The 19,543-nt window shown below is 42.3% G+C and overlaps 4 protein-coding genes across 8 annotated transcripts; 2 read left to right on the top strand and 2 right to left on the bottom strand.

Moving 5' to 3' along the window:
- Positions 1-545: 545 nt before the first annotated feature.
- fbxo45 (F-box protein 45) lies at positions 546-3,470 on the bottom strand. Its single transcript, XM_085467737.1, has 3 exons — positions 2,661-3,470; positions 1,664-2,020; positions 546-1,562 (listed from the first exon to the last, which is right to left on the bottom strand). Exons 1-3 carry the CDS (start codon positions 2,985-2,987, stop codon positions 1,377-1,379), a joined length of 870 nt encoding a protein of 289 aa, XP_085323863.1. The 5' UTR covers positions 2,988-3,470; the 3' UTR covers positions 546-1,376.
- Positions 3,471-3,487: 17 nt separating this feature from the next.
- fam168b (family with sequence similarity 168 member B) lies at positions 3,488-8,647 on the top strand. Of its 2 annotated transcripts, none has more exons than XM_085467738.1 (7): positions 3,488-3,862; positions 5,854-5,945; positions 6,050-6,133; positions 6,439-6,581; positions 6,680-6,878; positions 6,962-7,086; positions 7,170-8,647. In XM_085467738.1, exons 2-6 carry the CDS (start codon positions 5,876-5,878, stop codon positions 7,072-7,074), a joined length of 609 nt encoding a protein of 202 aa, XP_085323864.1. In that variant the 5' UTR covers positions 3,488-3,862; positions 5,854-5,875; the 3' UTR covers positions 7,075-7,086; positions 7,170-8,647. The 2 variants fall into 2 exon arrangements, with proteins under 2 accessions (XP_085323864.1, XP_085323865.1); XM_085467739.1 differs by lacking the exon at positions 3,488-3,862 and adding an exon at positions 3,880-4,049.
- Positions 8,648-9,150: 503 nt separating this feature from the next.
- rbbp8 (retinoblastoma binding protein 8) lies at positions 9,151-15,394 on the top strand. Of its 3 annotated transcripts, none has more exons than XM_085467734.1 (19): positions 9,151-9,233; positions 9,691-9,817; positions 9,929-9,971; positions 10,068-10,163; positions 10,489-10,580; positions 10,796-10,868; positions 12,204-12,385; positions 12,473-12,556; positions 12,637-12,713; positions 12,832-12,899; positions 13,045-13,294; positions 13,409-13,574; positions 13,690-13,778; positions 14,093-14,210; positions 14,299-14,436; positions 14,547-14,586; positions 14,685-14,772; positions 14,855-14,996; positions 15,150-15,394. In XM_085467734.1, exons 1-19 carry the CDS (start codon positions 9,231-9,233, stop codon positions 15,245-15,247), a joined length of 1,974 nt encoding a protein of 657 aa, XP_085323860.1. In that variant the 5' UTR covers positions 9,151-9,230; the 3' UTR covers positions 15,248-15,394. The 3 variants fall into 3 exon arrangements, with proteins under 3 accessions (XP_085323860.1, XP_085323859.1, XP_085323858.1); XM_085467733.1 differs by having other exon boundaries at positions 13,006-13,294; positions 14,550-14,586; XM_085467732.1 differs by having other exon boundaries at positions 13,006-13,294.
- An 80-nt stretch (positions 15,395-15,474) lies between these two features.
- On the bottom strand, positions 15,475-19,412 carry slc35d4 (solute carrier family 35 member D4). 2 transcript variants are annotated; one of them, XM_085467735.1, is made up of 15 exons: positions 19,183-19,412; positions 18,730-18,776; positions 18,465-18,542; positions 18,289-18,370; positions 18,110-18,187; positions 17,986-18,014; positions 17,855-17,906; positions 17,733-17,781; positions 17,482-17,527; positions 17,317-17,352; positions 16,970-17,004; positions 16,480-16,549; positions 16,111-16,204; positions 15,937-16,001; positions 15,475-15,680 (listed from the first exon to the last, which is right to left on the bottom strand). In XM_085467735.1, exons 1-15 carry the CDS (start codon positions 19,252-19,254, stop codon positions 15,617-15,619), a joined length of 897 nt encoding a protein of 298 aa, XP_085323861.1. In that variant the 5' UTR covers positions 19,255-19,412; the 3' UTR covers positions 15,475-15,616. The 2 variants fall into 2 exon arrangements, with proteins under 2 accessions (XP_085323861.1, XP_085323862.1); XM_085467736.1 differs by having other exon boundaries at positions 17,986-18,011.
- Positions 19,413-19,543: the final 131 nt, after the last annotated feature.

The raw sequence follows: 19,543 nt of genomic DNA, 5'->3' as shown, positions 1-19,543 counted from the left end.
GTTACTGTGGATGATTGATCTATTTTGTTTTTTTGACGAGTCGCTAGATAGAAACTCAAGTTTGGGTTCATATCTCCATGTGTGGTTGGTTAAAAACAACTTAATAGTACATGAAAGGTTTCCCTTTTCCCATGTTTTGATACCAGGCTTATCTTCTAAACCATGAATGAAAATCCACTTTTTCTTCAAGCAATATTAGTATAGCTTCTTTAAATATATAAGTTATTGTTCTAAAAAGCTGATTCTAAGAGAAATGTTTGTTTTTTAATGGAATAGCCTAGATATGCTAGTCTGTGCATCATAATCATACAGTTCATGGCTGAGCTTGGCAGCATGAGCAAGATCCTCTTGTCCAAGTTCCCTTAAAAAAAAAAAAAGGCCAACAATTATACAGCGCTTTGAGTACTCCGGGAGAGTAGAAAAGCGCTATATAAGAATCAGTCCATTTACCATTACCAGTTGATCAATAGCTGACAGTGTGGTGATGGTCGATCTTTCAGACCACCTGCATTCTCTTCACTTATGCAAACAAACATCAAACCGTCTTTACTGTAGGAGTGGCACCATGTAGACTTTATTTTCAGGCTTTAAAATCACACAGTATCTATAGTACCATAGATAAAACCAGGAAATAAATAAATCGTAATACTACAGTAGCACATTAAAAAGACACATTTCATGTTACAGGTTTAGTTTCCACCGTTACTGAGTAAGTACTTGAAAGGGGGAGATGTTTCAGTGCATACGCAGCACAACAGTGCGCATGCATGGACTGCCACACACGTGCCATGGACGTGGCCCATGTGTCCTTGAGGTTTACCTACGCCAGAATGTTACAATACATCTCACATGTTTCATTTCACTGTAATGCAGTCATTCCACAATGCGTTTGTCCATTAACTCACATGTTAACGACTGTGTCACATGTTAAAAATGTTGCGTTAAAGCATTCGCCACTTGGTTTAGAGTAGCTTAGGCCTCCTTCAAGCAGACAAAATCTCAAGTAAATCTTCAGCACGAGTCCAAAATGCGTGACATTAAATTAAGTTTCCCCTGTAAGGTGAATAATAGAGTTCAGCAGCTAAACTGTAAAAGTGGACTTCTCCACGTAGATACACAAACAGTCCCTGCACATTCCTTTCCCCCTGTTGTTTGTCCAGTTTGGGAAAAAAAAAAACCTTCGCTTTTTTTTGGTGAGTCGAAGTAGATTGCAGATTGTTCTCTGTGTGCTTATGGAAATAAGGTTACTGTGTTTGGAAGAAATGTAACCACTTACCCTCCAAACCTTAAAACACTACAATAGGGAGGGAATCAGCAGTCTGTCTGCACTTGACAGGAACATGTATGATTTCAGGGTGGCACAGGCTGATCTGCATCTAGCCGTCCAGAGGTTTTCCCAGGTACACCATGGTGACTTCAGTGTTGCCGTATACTGCAGACACAGCAGGGAACAGGCAGGTTTTGGGCAGTCCACGGAAAGCCACTCCGAGAAACTCAAAACCTCTCTCAAAGGCTAACGTCTTGTCATCCATGTCTAGAATCACTCGTATTCTCTCCCCGATCTGTGGACAGGCACGGTCACATCAGGAGTTATAATCATGTTTTCACTTGTACTCTTTACACAATTTCCTTTTAAAACGTCATTTCAAATCTCGACTCCTACCTGATATTTAGGTGCATTGTTACACTGGGGGAAATTCCCGTTGACTTCTCCGTTGTGAAGCAGGTTATTGTCGACCAGGTTCCAGCCCCAGCTCTGGTCATCGCTGCCCAAGAGGGCTACGTAGCCCTGGCACTGCATCTGCGCCCGCTTCGTAGCGATACCTATCACTGCCACGGTGCCCAGGGGGCCCTCCCACCAGATTTCCCAGGCATGTCGCCCTTCCGAAAAGCCGATTTTGCCCCGCGCGCCGTCTGTGCTCTGGGCAATAGGGTTGCGGTGCAGAGTGAAGCCGTTCTTCTTCACGTAAACGTTGCGGGAGCAGTCGTGGGAGCTCAAAGCATGCTGAAAGGCCTTGAGCTGCACAGGAAGACAGTTACAGTTAACAAAATCACAGACACTTGCTGGGAAATCTAAATATTTGTAAGGGGAAAAAAGTTCTGTGAAGCATGCATACAGAAGAAGAGACATGCTACTCCACTTTCCATCTCGCAGGACGCTCATTGCACCATTCAGAGGTGCAGAGCTCAAATATTTTTCATAAGAATGTAGGTCGTGTTTCTAAAAACACTTTGGAACAAATGAATGAGCGTCCTTAGATTGACATTGGACACAGACAAGTTGTTCTCATTCAAACCTTACTTTCATGCCATCAACACTCCTATAAACAGTCTCCATACACAGACTGCTTAGAACAAGTTTTGTTCTATTATGCAACAATAGACTGGAGAGTCAATTCAATATGGACTCCAGTGATAAGCCCAATGGCAACAAAACATCTGCTCTACACCTGCTCAGTGTGATCACCAACTGAAAGACAATAATACAACAAGCAGGATTCAGTTTTATGCCCGTTTATGTCTTATATTTCATTGAATACGTTAAAAAGCACTAGATTACGCTGACATTCAGTAATGTTTATGGCTACATTGTCCCTTTGTGTAAAGGCATAATCAAACAGGTAACCCCAGGATAGAGGGATGTGTACTGGTAAACCTACTTTGCCCTTGTAGGTGGGCAGGTTACAAAGGATGTCAGACCGCAGAGCCTCGTCGCTCAGAGTCCGGCTGCAGAGGCTGCGCCACACCTCGCTGTTTTCATCCGCCAGGATATTGTTCCAGTGCCAGCAGACCAGCGAACACCGCATCAGGTCAGTCAGCTCCAGGTAGGAGAAAACATGCTCCAAAACCCTCGCTGGTAGCCTCCCCGCCACCCCTGCGCCTCCTCCGGCTGCAGCCGCATATGGAGAGCCGGTGGAGCTGCAACTGGCTGCCGCTGCTGCGCCCAAGCAGGAGGAGCCTCCTCCCCCACCCGCCGCTCCAGACATTATGCCCCTGCTCTTCACCGACGACGCCAGCTGAGCGAGTAGTTTCACCGTACACCGCAAGACGGTTCCTAATATGAGCTCGGCAGCAACATTTTTAACCTGTGAAAAACCCACACGTAGATCGCGCTAAAACCACAACAGTATACGGACCCGACTCTTCCCACTTCAATGGCTGAATGGAAACGATGCGTCAAGGTCCTCAAAGGGCACGAAGCACTAATTGTCCCGTTGTCACAGAAACGCGAAAATTATTTCGGAAGAAACAGTGGTCAGTTTAAGAAGTAAGCAAAGTCTCCCGAGTCCGGAGACGACGAGATATTAGATAAAGCAACAGTCACGCTCGAGTCAAATAAATTTTACCGCCTGCAAGGACCGCAGAGCCGACATAATGAGTTCAAGGAGGGTTGCTACACAGTACTGTTGCAGTGTTGCGATACTGGACGTTACACCGCTGAAACGTCAAAAGTGTTGTGATTGTGTCGCAAAAAATACGAACCGTATTAAAAGACGATGCAGTTGTTTACCAATAAAAGGCGTTATCTGACCTGTTACGTCATGTTGGTTGGATTTGATAATTATTTTCAGATCGTGTTTGACGGAAAACTAATGATAATAGTTTAAAAAGAACTACTGGTGTTTTCATTGTTTAACATGGGATTTACACGTTGTTGAAAGAAAACAAAACCGGCATCTTATATAAAGTAGACTATATTATTTTATTTTTTAATTTGTATACCACGTGACACCACGGAAGTGACGCGGGGTGCTCAAAAGAGTTAAGCAAAGCATCTGGGAGCAAAACAGCAGTTAGCTTTATTTCATTTTAACCCACAAGACCGGAGAAGGTGACTAACTGACGGTCAAAGCAGCTAACAGTAAGTTGTTGTGGGTTTTTGTTATCGGGACATAAAGATATGCGTGTTATCTGGTAACGGGACAGGCTGCACCGCTTGACACAGCTGTCTGGCTGCCTGCCTCCTGTGCTATGCGGCCTGCTTGACGAGCTGTCCCCCATCTGTCTGCTGTCCGGGGACACTCCGGCGGCTTCGCGCGGTCAGACAGGTGATTAGCGGGTCAGCGTGTAAAGCAACGCTCACCTACGGCGCCAAACAGGCTAGGCTAACTGCAGGTGGTGGAGATCGTGAAGCTTGTGAGCTAAGCTAGCTGATGGTAACAAAGCCCCGCTGCGTTCACCTTTCCAAATTCTTCTACTTCAGGTTGCCATCTTAATTTTTGCAGGCGACGTATCGAACGTCATGTTTTGAAAGGGCACATGTTACTGCCGAGGGTTTGTGCTTGGAAGGCGAAAGCAGCCTTTAAGACTTACCGATGAGCAGCACATATTTAGATTTTAGTCTAAGAAAACATCCAGGAAAAAAAAAAAAAAAACACCAAACAAACAGAAACGCATAGCTTCACACCTCTCTCGCCCCTGTCGTCCGCTGTGTTTGGGTGAAAGAGTATAGTTAAAGTAACACAAATAAAGCCGAATTGCTAAATTATGTTGTTCCTCTCTCTCTCTTTGAAAATTTGAAGTTTTGATTAATTTCAGTTTCCTATAGAGTCAGCCTATCAAATAAACTGGAGTTAAATCTGGATTCAATTGTAGCGTGACTGTGCTTATAGCAACCCGAGTAAGTGTAATTGTGAATTTATATTTACCAGAGTCCATTCACTTTGAATGAGCACCTTGTAACGAGGTGGAAAGGTTTTTTGTGTTTTTGTTTTTCATGCTTAAGTTTTTATTTTAGCTACCGCTAGGTGGAAGCACAGATGCATTAAAATCAACCCAGGGACCGTCATGGGAAGCAAAAGTCATGGTTTCTTCGGGAAATGCGCAAAGAAAGCTGTAAAATGTAATAACAATAGTGATGCATTTTGTTTCAGGCGCCTTTCAAAACACTCAAGGTCACCTTACACACGGTTTAAAGAGATGTTCTGATGCGAGAGGGAGTTAGTGATATGGATATTTGCTGGGAGGGAATTCTAGAGGCCGAGAGCAGAGCCAACTCATGATCCAGACCCCATGGTAGAAGGAAGAGGAGGCGATAGCATCGTGTTAACGTGGAGTAACATCTCTGAGGAATGTTTATAGCACCTTGTTAAATTTAAGGTTTGACCCGAACAACAGAATGGCATCAAAAAATGCAAAATGAAAGGTCTAGCTGAGTGTATTAATTTTCCAAAAATGTCTTTTACAAACTGCTCACGAACATTGTACAATGACTAGTTGCGCTCATGTCTTTCTGCTTTAGACAGTGCTGAGAGCATTAGGAACCATGTTGACACCATTTTTAAAAATAGCGCAAGCACCTTCTCTGCGTTATGTTTATTATCAAACAGAATATATAGTAATGCCAATACAACTGTAATAGGTGCACGTCAGCACACAATGTCAGGAAATGCTTATTAGTCTAGTCTTCGCTTTTTTGTTACCGTGACCTTGCAAGGTCATATCATGCAGACCGCTGTCAGTCAGCTGTGTCGTTGGGTAAAAGTAGTAGTTTGTGCACATGCCATGACATATAAACGTAATGAAATGTGACGAATGGGAAAGCTACAGTAACAGCAGTCTAATAAATGGAGAGTATGTCAAAGTCTAAGCTCTAAAGAAAGCACACCAAACCAGTCGACATGCTTAAGGTTTCTGAAAGCAGAACTGAAGGTTTTGTTTAAACATTCTGAGGAATCTTTTCACAATCACTGTGCTGTTTTTGGAACAACAGGGTCACAATCGACAGCAACAGAAAGCTTCATATTCTCATGTCCATCCTTTCCACAAGAGCTCTGCTGGCACACAGATCAGCAGTTGGTTTCCATGCATGATTGCATCATTCCAACCTGTCTGTGCTTCTCTTATTTACAGCATCTGCAAGTAGACAGCCACAATGAACCCAGTATACAGCCCTGCACCAACAGGGGTCCCCTTTACCAACACTAAGGGTATAGGTTATCCAGGTAACCTGAAGCATAGTGGTTTAAGAAACAAGCATAATTACAAGAAAATATCTCCCAGCATTGAGAATACTATTATATTCTTGTTTTGTTTCTGGTTTTGGCAGCTGGATTTCCTCTAGGATACGCAGCGGCTGCTCCAATGTACACTCCCAACATCTACGCAGGAGCAAACCCAGGCTTCCCTAACGGTGAGAAGAAAGTAACGATGAAATCTGCCCGAGTTTATCTGATAGATCTTGAAACACATCTTCCTGATGCACTTCAAAAGAGTCAAATTGTTCCATCTGACTTCTTGATTTGAATTAATTATAAACATAACGTAATAAAGAATAAAAGTTCCAAAGAGACTCTTAATAACCCTAAAAAGTGTGTGCGCTTCTCTTCTATGAGGGTCCTGTTTTACTGAGCTGCACAGCCAGTGTTTCTTCCAAGCTTCAGCTATTTTGTCCCAGAACAAACGGCCCTAATATGAGCCGTCTTCCTCCCTCTCCAGGCTATGCTCAAAGTGCTCCCTTCAAAGTGTCCTGCTCTCCCAGCACAGGGACCGTCCCACCGTACTCATCCTCCCCAAACCCCTACCCAACTGCTGTGTACCCTGTCAGGAGCACCTACCCCCAACAGAACCCCTATGCACAGGTCAGTCCTTGCTGTATGTGTATATTTTTAATAACACGCTGCCCCTCTTCATCCAGTCTCAGTGCTTGAGCTGTAACGTGTGGTTGTTTGTCCACCAGGCACTAATACCTTCACAACAACAAGGCCCTTACTACACACAGGCTCTGTATGCTCCACCGCCTCATGTCATCCATCACACGACAGTGGTCCAGCCCAATGGGATGCCTGCAGCGATGTATGCCCCGCCTATCCCTCCTCCCCGCAACAACGGTGTCGCCATGGGCATGGTAGCCGGCACCACTATGGCCATGTCAGCTGGTGAGCTGCAGCAGTTTATTGAATCTTATTCAGGATACAAATGTGTTCGATTTGTAGTTTTACCTGTGGCTTTCACTCCTCAGGAACTTTGTTGACAACTCCATCACCAGCGCCCGTCGCTCCCCACCCAGTCACGATGCCCACATATCGGCCTCCTGGCACACCCAGCTACAGCTACGTGCCCCCGCAGTGGTGAAGAGAGAGAAGTGTGAGTATGTTTTAAAAGCATCACAATTTTGGTCAAAGGTGCAGATTAAAGGTTTATGTTTACACCCGGTGTTCTCTCTGCAGGTCCGGAAGATGGTAGATATGCATTCACACTCCAGTGTTTTTCTCTCGTGGTGACGACCTGCCCCGCCCTGGCAGCGTCCGCTACCAATTCTTCTTCTTCCAGCATAATGTGAATCTAAAACCCAACTACATAGAGTCCCATTTGGATAAGCAGGGGGTGACAAATAGGCCCATCCCCACAACCCCTATTAATGGAATAAGGCTGCATTCCATACCCCCACACCCCCACCCCCTCAACGCCAGCACCTCTACAAACCTGCTGCATATCTCACATCAAACTGCAAAGCCTCCATGCAAACTCTATGTGGACTCTCATGCAGGTTTTTATAGCTTAAATTCGTATGTAGTGAAAAAGGAGTTTGGAATAGTTTTTTTCTCTTTAATTTGGGGGATTAAATATGATGTTGAATGCATGTGTATATATAGATTTACAAAGTAATGCTAGCTCAATTCTCCCTGCTGTGACAGATGCAAATTCAATAAAAGGCACAAATCCAAAGGAACTAAGAAGAAAAAAAAAAGAGTAATAATCTGCAATGCTGAATCACCAGTGACTATGTCTTAAATGTGAAAGAAAAAAAACAGACGAGAAACGTTTATTCATGCAAAAACATACCTGCGCCGTCCATCACGGGCCAAACTGTACTATTTTTCACCGCTTTGTGTTTAGGTAAGTGGTTTTTATCGTTTTCTTTCAGTGATGCAGTGTTTGCATAATGTCTTACCATTTTTGTATTGTAGGAACAAAAGATGGGACTTTGAGTTTGTGCCTCTGTGACTGGTGGCCATTCCAACACTTTTACTTTTTCTGGCCTGTTAAACTTTCTTCTTTTTCTTTTAAACAAATGGTGTTTCCGTTTCTTTTTTCCCCCCAAAAGTCTGAAGCTGCTCCTGCTTGGGTGATATATGATGTATTCACTTATTTTAGCCAGAAGTGTTCTTGGTGGGGAACAAGTATAGGAAGTTATTAGAAGTCAATTGCACCCATTTAATAAGAGTGGATGAGCAGGAAGTGTGTGTGTGTGTGTGTGTGTGCATGTGTGTGAAAGCGGGACTCGAACGGAAACCATTCTGAATGGTGCCATACAGTGCAACATGCTTAGAATTTTAGACTTACATGTCACTCTAATGAATTTACTCTTAGGCAGATTTGAAGCACTACATCATTAAATCACCGCTCAACGTGGACATGTTAGGGCACCGTAATGATATTAAACTCCATTTGTGAATAGCACTACTGAATGAAGGCACTAATTCCAAACGGTTTGTAAAAGATATTTGACTTTTTCCGACATCGCTCGCTGTCTTACCTCAAGTCTCCAGGCTAAAAATCCACCAATGTCACTGTTTCAGACATGCTTTTCTATGTTGCCTCGGTCACCTCAGTTAAACATGTTTTGTAAATGTTATTTTTGTGACTTTGGTTGCTGTTTTGTATTCTAAAGAAAGACCAAAAATAAAAACAAATATAAGAATAACCTGTGTTGTGCATGTCTTCTCACTGGGTGTGTTGGGGCAGCCAGAAATGATGACAAAATAAAGAAGAACATGAAACAAAATATATGCTGGACGATTCAAACTGGTTTGAAAGGCAATATTTGGTATGACAATTTTTTTTATGACCACATGACATGCCACATTTTCAGGTAATGGCTCTTTGGGAATTTGTATTTTAAACCTGGAACTCAAAATATAAAGAAACAAGGGCCGACTCAGGACTTTTACACAGTTCTGATTATGATATTGTACTGTAGTCCCCATGGCTCTGTTCTATATTATAGATTTTAGACATTTTATTCTTAAAGCTACTCATTGGTAATTGAGGTCAAGTCAAACAACTTTCTGTAACTTAATTTCATAAAACAATATTTTAAGTATTATCATTATTATTGTTGTTTGGAGAGAAGTAGTAGCATAAACCACTGGCTGCTGTTTAACAGAGGATGGCGTCAAAGCTTTCCTACGTCAATTGGAAAACGAAGAAGAAGATTTCCCAGCTTGCAGTTCGGCGCGCGAATTTGGATTTTGTTATGGTCAAGCCGTAGCCTGTATGGCTCAAACATGGTACTGTACTGTTAAACGTTACTCTAACCATTTTTCTCTTTGACAGAATATCCTAGTTTTTATTCTTTAGACGTGTCGGTGTAAGTCTGAGTCTGTTTGCGGCTGTTTTCTCGTGAGCTCGTGTCATTAAGTCTAAACTTTGCATTTATTTCTTAATTGTAGTCTAAGTGGTTATTGGGAGAACAAGCTAAAAGACAGAGGTGAAGTTTTATTAATGCTTGTTCTGAAAGCCAATAAACAATAAGTAGTAAACACGTGAGTGTTGAGGGGGTGAAAGTTATTATTATTATTATTTAGCTAATTAGCACTAAGTTTATGCGCTCGTCTGCGCGCGCCATGTAGCAATGCTAAAGTAGGCTTACATTGACAAGTGCGAATTAACATTAAGCAATACTAAAATGAGCTGAAAGAATTAATTTATTGTTGTGAGGCAAACACGGTTGATTTGCGTTGGCAGGAAGCGAGCAGAGATACGCTTGTAGATAGTTTTGGAAACGACAGGAGCAGCGGGACAGCCAAATCAGCTGATCGCTTTCAAGACTTGTGGAGGCAACTTGGAGAGTGTCACCAAAATGCACTTCAGGGTAACTGACAGTTTGATCTCACCACGTTCATGCTGGCTTTCATATCTATAATATGAAGTTCAGAAGCTAAATGAAAACACATGTCATCATTGCACTTGTTGCTGTTTCTAGAATTGGAAGCAAAAGTAAGCAAGCTGAAAAAGGAACGTTGCCTGTGAGTATGTTGTGTCATTTTGCGTTTAATGAGAAAGACACTTGAGTCTTAGTAAGTTATGTATGAAGGGTAAAGTGATGTGTTTGTCCTCTACAGAGATGCGCAGAGGCTTGAAGTGTTTTACAGTCGAAACCAGCAGCTCAAGGAGCAAAATAAAAACCTGCAGGATGCCATGGCTCTCCTGGAGGAAAGGTAATTTACCCAAAGATGAATGCACGTGCACTCCACTGTTATTCCCTTTGTAGCAAATGCTTGTTTGTTTGTTTGGAATATATGTGTCTCGTTGAACCTCTGTTAAATTCTAACTATAACTTAGGATGGGAGAGCTGCAGTTTGGCACTGATGTGGGATTTCTAATTAACTGGAGCAACATGATACCAAAGACAAGAATAACCTTTTCTGATTCATTGTATGGGTGCTTCAGATTCCCCCGCAGACTGAAAGTTAACAAGATTTAATGTGTTGCATTAAAACGGTGTGAAACATAAAGATTGCCAGCAGTGCTTTCCCTTTCCAGGCTTCGAGCAGCAGAGTGTGATCGATGCTCCATCTTAGAGGAGAACATGAAAAACGGTCAGCAGCAGAATCTGCGTCTTATCGAGAAACTAAGTGAGTGTTTTCATTTCAGTGTCCAACAGCCATTAATAGCCCTCTCTGATGTGCATACACATATGCAGATGCAATCTTTCACAACAGTAGTATGTTATATAATATGACGAGTAATATACTAGAATAAATGTGAAAAAACCCTAAAAATTCTTTAAGATTCTCAGTTTGTTTAAGAACAGAGAAAAACATGTTCTTTGCAAACCTTTGTTCCTCAGAAAATGAAAGAAACCTGCTGGAGGATGAAAACAATAAGCTGCGAGCTGAGCTGCAAAAACTGAAGAGTTCTCGGTAAGCTGTGTCGCATTAATGTTTTTGTTCACGAGAAAAATATGAGAAATGTTTTAAAAAGTTAAAGCAATAACTTGAAGTACTTTGAAGTTTATCAGTATCTCGCATCATGGAGGAAGTTTGACTCTTTACAGACTTGCTTCAGTTTATTGAGGTCTGGATTTTGACTGGGCCATTGCACAACACCCTGACTCTTCTGTTTTTCAGCCATTCTGTTGAATGTAGATTTGCTGCTTTGATTCAGATCATTGTCTTGTTGCATGAGCCTGTTATTGCCAAGCTTTAACCGTCAGACGGATGACTTGGAATACTTTGGTATATATGGGAGTTCTTGGATGACTCAGACACATCAAATCATCACCACTCCACCACCGTGCTTTGTGGTGATGTATTTGGGTTTTGCCAAACACACCCCTCTGCATTATACGTACACGTCTTCAGTTTGGTCTCGTCTGTTCCAGTAGTCTTGTGGTTTGTTTGTGAGCCTAAGCTTTGCCTTCATGTTCTTTTTAGAGAGAAGCAGCTTTCTCCTGAAAATAAGCCATCCCTGTTCATCGTTTTCTGACTGTGCTGTCATGAACTTTAACATTTACACACTGAGACCTGTAGAGTCTGAGATGTAACCCCTGCTTTCTTATTTTATTGTATCTTTTTACAGTTTCTGAGCATTGCGCAGTCTACTCATCAAGGTGTCTCTTGACATTGATACATCTGTCTCACAGAGACTGTTCTTCATTTGGTTAGATATTGTGAACGGGTTTTTCTTAGCCAATCATCCACTGCGCTCATGTACTTAAGATGTCTTCAGTTGTCTTTCATGTGTTTTGGTGTTGCTGAGCCTGGTTTGTGCATTTATTCTTTTTACAAATGCAAGTTTATTCTACTGCTCCGATAGGTTTATTTTGGTTTTATGGCTTCTTCCGTTTGCGCCCAGATTTTAATTAATTAATTTTTTAACCTCATATTAAAAGTTCCAGTGAAAAGATACTTAATAGATTTTAAATATTTAAAATGGGGGACTGTGTCATGATTCCTGCAAATAGCTGTAAACAGTGCAATACTTTTGTTAAACCTCTTGAATTAAAGCTTCTATAAAAATGTGTATCACCTACATTGGTCAGACATTTCAGGAGTGAACAATACATTATCCCAAGCTGCTACTCAGTATTCTTATTTTTATGTGTTTATAAGCTTTTTGGTGCTAACAGTCCCAGTTTCTTCTGTGGCCCCTTGGGAAAATAAATTTCCCCCCTCAGTAGGCTTGTAGGTTCAGGTTCGGTAAGTTTTAAAGTTTCAGTTTCCAGTGAAGCACTACACGTGTGCTTTTCTTTTCAGGTCTGAATCCAAGGAGGCCTCACCCGCAGAACAGGAAGAGGGCGTTATTCCAGACTCCCCGATCTTGCCCAGCTCACTGCCCGTGGTAAACAGATTGAAGAAACAGAAAAATAACGACCAAATGAAGCGTGTGCGCTATGCAGAGGTGCCTCTACCACAGTCTAACAATTCGCTCTTCAATGGTCAGTCCTCTTTAAAGTAGCTTCCTCTTCGTCACCTGTCTGAAGACACAAACCAGTTTTCTAATCTAAATTCTTTTTTATACAAAGATCCTGAGGGTGCCACAAAGAATCCTGGAAGAGCAGAAGTGCTCGTCCCTAACACCTGTGAAATGGACGCGTCGCAGATCTCAAGTATGACTTCATCCATTATTGGTCTTCCATAGATGCGATCATGAGCGTGTTGCTGTTAACATGTCTGTTTCCATTTTCAGACGATGTGACTGAAGGTGAAGAAGAGGCAGCAATTGCAGAAACTTGTGGCCTTGAACTTATTGAAAAGCAGCAGATGGTGTGTATAAGCAGGATTTGAAACAAATGATGATCTAATAAAAATGTAATGTGATCAGGCTTTAATAAAAACGAATCTTAGGTGTGATCAAACAGATTAGCTCTCTTTCTCACCTTAGAATCTCAGGAAAGCCCCAAGCCAGCAAAGAAGCTTCAGCACTCTCTGGAGGCAGGACGTTCGTTTAAAGTAAGCATTGAGACATCATCTTCTGCTGTGGCAGACACCTCCATGTGGAAAAGAGAAAAAAAAATAACAGTTCGGTGCTACAGTTATACTTGTTTCCCTCTTCAAGGCCTTGCTTCTTGTCCTCTTCATCCACACTGATGCACAGTCCAGACTCAACATCTAAAGGGTCCCCATCTCTTCTCCCACGCATCAAACGGTTTGCAGAAGGCGGCAGTGTTTGCAGGGCAAAACGGGTGAAGGAGGGAAGTCCAGAGGTACAGGAACGCAGTCAACGAGGACTCCAAGAAGACGCGGACAACCAGGAGGAAGGCGAACACCTACAGCGTGAACAGATCAGCCAGACTGCCATATCTGTGAGCAATCCAAGCATCAAGAAGGAGCAACTAGATAGGAAGGCAAGAGAAGGCAGTAACATCATTGTCAAATTTTAACCACGTTTAGTGTCCAGGCTGTTTAATTAAATGTAAGACAGAAATATAGAGTTTCAAGGTGCTTTTTATATCACACAGGTACAGTCAGGACATAATATGAGCACCAGCCAAAAGCCAAGCACTTCTTGTAGCAGTCCTGCTTTCAAGAAGCCAAAAATGAAGGTTAAACTGGATGCAGACGGGAAGAAAAGAACCCCTGTGCAGGATCTGAATGCTTCACAAGGCCAGCGTGAAGCTAAAGATGGTGATTTCTCTTCAGCAAAGTCACTTGAAGGACATGCGGATATTTCTGATTGTTGTACAGTTTGAAATGCTCCTCAATAATATTCAGTTAACTTGAATGTGGCTGTGTGTTCCAGCTGATAGGAAGCACACAGTGGAGCCTACATGGAGCGTCGATCCTGCGCTCGCTCTCTCCATGTACGACAGCGAGTGGAAAGGAGACGAGGTATAGTCACGTGATCTGCTCTGCTGAACAACCTTCACCCTCAGCATGCACTATACTGTAAGCTGGCTCGGGGCCTTTGGGCTTGGCCATATTAGGAATATCCTCTCTTATTAACATCATCCAGACCTGGGAGTAGAAATGCGAGTGCTGAGGTTGATCTGAAGCCTGAGTTTTACTTGTACATATACTGACCTCATTATTTTAAACTGTGTCCCTATTTAATGTGAGCGTTCATCATTTTAACATTATTTAAACTAAATCTATTCATTGCACACGTCGTTGTGAGAGTCTAACACAGGTTTTGTGCGTTCCAGGAAATTGATGAGCGGCAGCATCATGTGGAGATGGCAGATACAGACTGCACCTGGGTCAGTCACAGCTTACTTCAGCGTCAAAGAGAGAAGGACCGAGACAGAGGAGACAGTGTGTTCGGTGAATATACACGGCAACACTTTTTTTCTAAAATATTTAAAATATGCTGATTTAAACTGTTAGTAATCTCAACTGTCCCTACTTCAAGGACTCGGTGAAAAAGCAAATGACAGCTTGGATATGATGTTCGACACAACGGCTTACGGGGAGTACAAATCTTGCAACAGTTCACATCTAGGCCAGAGCCAGCCCTGTGACCGTGATGATGATGAAGAGGAGGCCATTGGTGAGCTTTCAGATTGAAAGAAAATGTGTGCAATCTAGATCAGTATTTTCAGATATCTATTCGTAAGGTAAACCCTGTGTTTTTTTCCCCCCCTAAATTCTCCAAATAAGGAGATCCTCCTGAAGACAGTGCATGCCAGTCTAAAGCACGGTAAGAAACTGATCAACCTTTTCAGGTGTTTATCTGAAGATGATCATGTTTGCTGGTCATTGTCAGTTTTCCATAACCTAGATCTGTCTCTGGATTAGACACCCAGCGTTTGCACATGTAGCAGTCGTTCGCAAAAAGGATGAGAGAAGAAAACTGAAGGGCACTACCTGCAAGGAATGTGAAATTGTAAGTATTCTGAGTACTTGAGTTTAATAAAACTGACACACTGCTTACACTGATCCTATTTTAAATAATTGTTTACCTGCAGTATTACGCCCATCTGCCAGAGGAGGAAAAACAGAAAAAGCTGTCTGCTTGCTCAAGGCATCGTTTCCTGTACGTTCCTCCATGCACACCTGAAAACTTCTGGGAAGTTGGATTCCCATCAACGCAAACATGCATTGAGAGAGGTAATTTAACAGTTATGCACTGTAGATTAAAGCAGTAAGGGCAAAACATTTGAACCCATTTCTCAGCAGGACCATTCTTCATCCTGTCATGCTTTTCAGTGCACGAGAGAGGATTGTACTGTCTTTAATACTAGGATGTGTCCTCTGTTGTAGGTTACATCAAAGAAGAGAAGAATCCTGAGGTGCGCTTACGGAGGAGGCAGCCATTAAATGCTCTATTCTCACCGAAGCGAAACAAGGAGGAGAAATAAAAATGTCCATCTGTAAAAGAACTGATGTTGTGAAGAAGGTTGCCGTTGTTTCCTTTCTCCCCTTCAGTCGTTCTGACTTGTGTTTTGTTTTTTTTTTAATGTTTTTTGTGCGGATAGTTTGGATGAATAAATAATTGTTTCTATGGAGTGTTGGGATTGTCACAGTTCATCTACAAATAAGTAAGTAATAATATGCAGACCTTTAAATTCTGACCCAGTGCAGTGAGGACAGTTTGTACCAAACTTTTATTTGGTCAGGAGATCAGATAATAGACAAAGTTATAAAATGAATGTAGAAAAATAGAATCTGCATCCCCAGTTAATAAAGAAAGTCATTTGAGGTGAACTCGTCTAAAGTGCTGAAATTCGTCACACGTGAGTATCCCTCTCAGAATAGATCAGCAGAGACTCTCCGACGTGACTGACGACCACACTGCAATCAAAAACAGATCAGGGCTTTCATCAAAAATCCAGCGTCACAAGATTAACGTGTATTAAACTGGAAAACAAAAAGCATTAAAAGTTGGACATAAACCTGCAACTTTTTAAAACCACAACTGACAAGAATTCACATACAAACGTTCACAAACATGTTAGAACAAATAAGACGGATGCAGAAATCTGAAGCATGGAAAATGAACATTTGTTTTTGTGCTGAAATGAGCTGGAAACAAAAGTTTGGTACCTACCACAAAAGAGACGAAGCATTAGAGTTCACAGAGAAAATAAATGGAGACAGGAGCATGGCAGTAACCTGACAGGACATAATCCAACAAGTAAATCGCATCAGTTTGACTTTGACGATCAACACGTGTGTGTGCGATGAACTGTGTGTTACATGAGTTTAACATATCTGAAGTCACCTTAGATAAAAAGATCCAGACCCCAAAGTGTTCAAAGGACAGTCCGCTTTTTAATTTGACTGTAGCCAACCGCAGCAAAAAGCCCAGCAGAGCGCTGTGAAGTGAGACACACAACCAGTAAGAAGGCCACAAACCTTCCTCTGTCCTATTAAACCTTTTACAGAACTGGAACAGGAGTCCTTGTACATAAACACACTAAATATGCCGTTATTTAAAACTTTCTAACAAAGATCTACTTATTTTATATCCAAGTATAATTAGAACGGACTCTGAAGGCTTCAGTTTGATATGAACTCAAAGGACGACAGCTTGTTTTCACGGCTAACCAACATCGATGCAATCAATATTAGAGAAAACTGACGTTTTCACCTGGCACAGCAGCCACAGTGAAATGTGTGCGACTGCAGGGACGGGAACTCCAAGGCACCTGTGAGGTCACCTGCACAGGGACAAGAGGCATAAATTTTATATACACACACACACACATATATATGTGAAAATGAGCTGGAGAGTGAGCTGGTAGTAACAGAAAGAGAGGAGGCAGAGCTGGAAGTGGAGGTTGAAGATGTTAAACTAGGACAGCAGAGTTACAGCTCAGGTTGAGCGGTTTGGAGAGAAGAGACAGTGGACAAATTGGACAAAGGAGTTTTTAAAGTGGAGATGCCAGGCAGGAGGAAAAGAGGAAGACCTCAGAGGAGATCCATGGATGTAGTGAAAGAGGACATGCAGGGGGGTGGTGTGACAGAGGTGGAGGGTCTGCTGTGCTGGCTCCTAAAGAAGTAGAAGAGGAGCTGCAAAATGAGCAATAACAGAAGTTTTTGTGAGAATATTTGCAGAATCTATGTGAGGTCAGTCGTACCTGTCGGGTGAGCAGCAACAGCCAGCAGCAGCACGCTGTTGTTCAAAGGGGGGAAGCTGTTATTAGGCACTGATAATATCTAAATCTGCTTAACGTGAAAGGTTAAAGTTTTGAAATGAATCCGACTGAATAACTTAGACATCACTATCCCGTATATTGACCCTTAATTTTAAGACTTATGAATGGCAGTCGAATAAGGAAACGAATAAGCTTTTTTGGATCATGTCTAACGCATCAACACTTGGGTTTATCACAATTGTTTACATGTAGTTTAAGTAAATTAATACTCTCACGTTAGAAGATTGAAGGTTCAGCCTCAGATCAAACAATTTAGACTTGAATCTTACCTGAACAGGTAGTTAATGCACTGCTGCTCAAGATCACTGCAATCAAATCACAAAAGCAGCGTCTTCAGCCTCTGATGTGCAGCAGAGCAAGCTGAAGCTGAGAAACTGCACCGCATGCTAGACTAGGAAGGCGCTCATGTGCGCCCACCAAAGGCTTTCACTCACCTCAGGTTGACGGACTTGTGGTGAACTTGAAAGACTCTATATGCACCTGCAAAGCAGTGTTGTTGTTTCAATTTCTGCTGCTGTTGCAGTCGCTTATTGCCATCAAAAGATTTAAGCCTTAGGGCAAAATCGATCAGCTCAAACACAACATCACCTCAAACCCTCGGCCTTATCAAGGCTCAGACATCTTCATCATCATTCTTCTCACAGTTAAAAGTGTTTTTAAAGTCATATTACGATATTAGACTTACCAACACAGGCGAGATGGCAGACGGCCCACAGGTAACCGCTGTGGTCCACCTGCACGGCAAGGACACATGCTAACTAACTTGATCTACGGCACCGGCAATAAGTGAGCCAGGATTGTTATTACCTGAGGGTCATAAAAGGGAAGGTTGATGGCTGAAAGCAGCATGAGGCATAGGCTGGAAGAGAAGGAGGGACGTTTAATGTGTGAAATGTGTGAATCTCTTTTTAAAAAAATAATAAAAAAAACATCCATACCTGATAAATTTCAGCCACTGTGTCTTCTGCTAAAAAACAAAAAGCAGAGAGAGCACATTAGGAGCAGGAGTGTGAAGCACATGACTGAACAGATCAGTTTACAGCAGGCGGTGAGCGCACTTACCTCTCTGCGCATGACCTTGAAGATCACGTAGCTAAAGGGATGAGAGCAGTTCTGAAGAGTGAAGAAGAAGGGAATGTCCTGCGTGGAGGAGACACACTCATAACAAGATTGTCACAGTAGCAAGAAAAATCAGCACATGAATGCACTGCGATGTTATTTTAAGTGAACTGTGCACTTACTAAACGTGATAATGCCCGGGAACCAGCGTAAATGTTCCCCACAAATAGGAGGGAGCCCGGAAGCCAGGACAGAGCCGCAGATCTGTAATGCAATATTAGAGCACGTGGATCGTGTGGAAATCTCCCACGCGGCAGTATAATATCAAACCCAGCAGAATGCAGTGCGGTGACAGTACCTGGTGATGCGGTTTATTTCCACCCATCCCAGCTTTCCAGACACTAGAAGCAGGATAGCTCCAATAAATGTCTGCCATCTGGAAATGTGCAGTTTGGTCGTGTTAGTGAGAACAAACACGAGGTTATTCAGGTATCACACAACAGGGTGCATAATTAAACTAATGAATAATTCCTTTTACTTCTTTAGATTTATTGAAATGTATTCTACTCAAAGAAGAGTCACTTCACTAGATACATATTCAATATTTATTTTCAGTTACTCACCCTTGAAATAAGGTTGGATAGGTGAAGTTTAACACTGACAGGACAAACTACAAAAAAAGAGAAGACAGTGAGCTCATTTCATATGCAGGCAGTGTGGTATTAATCATTTCCCTAGAGATGCTTCATTACTCCCGCCAAAACCCATTTAAAAGTCTGCCAATTAGGTTTGTACAGCTGTCTCTATAAATCTGTACGGGATACAACACGACTCTAACTATGTGATATAATCGAGTTTTCAATTCGGCATAACTGTGGATCCTATTCACACTTGGTCTTTGTACACTTCCTGCACTTATTTCTACTCCCTGATACCAAGCGCTAATATTACCCTTTACACAGCTGATGTCTGGATGGATTCACATGGGATTACTCAAAGCATCTCCGCGGAATCTCTAAATCAGTAACCTCCTTTTCAAACTAAAGTTTTTGACTCGTATCCTCGCTAGTACCTACCTTGTTCGTGAAATATGACACAACAAAAACAAGGCTAAAAGCGAGGCCGGTGACGTGTCTCCTCCACTGCATGATGGTCTGCAGACACGCTGCAGCTGGGACATGATGAGAAGTACCAACAAAAATAATAAAGCTTTTAATACAGCGGCTCGTTTTTGAAACTGAAGACCTCTCAGGATCGGAAACTTCCCTCACTGTCACCACACATGACGCGTCAAGACGCAGGCACACCGAGATCGTCTATGCGTGGGAAGATGGTTCACTGCGCTGTCTGTGTGTCCCACACACAGCAAGTGTACCACCACATGTACACTGATAAGATACTATTGTTTATTTAGTCTGTCCTTTTGGATTTGGGATA

This window comes from Copadichromis virginalis, linkage group LG9, assembly GCF_057382275.1.
Source record: "Copadichromis virginalis isolate Kocher_CV1m ecotype Utaka linkage group LG9, C_Virginalis_male_GT1.1, whole genome shotgun sequence".
Taxonomy (NCBI): Eukaryota; Metazoa; Chordata; class Actinopteri; order Cichliformes; family Cichlidae; genus Copadichromis; species Copadichromis virginalis.
This window is presented reverse-complemented; position numbering and strand designations above follow the sequence as displayed.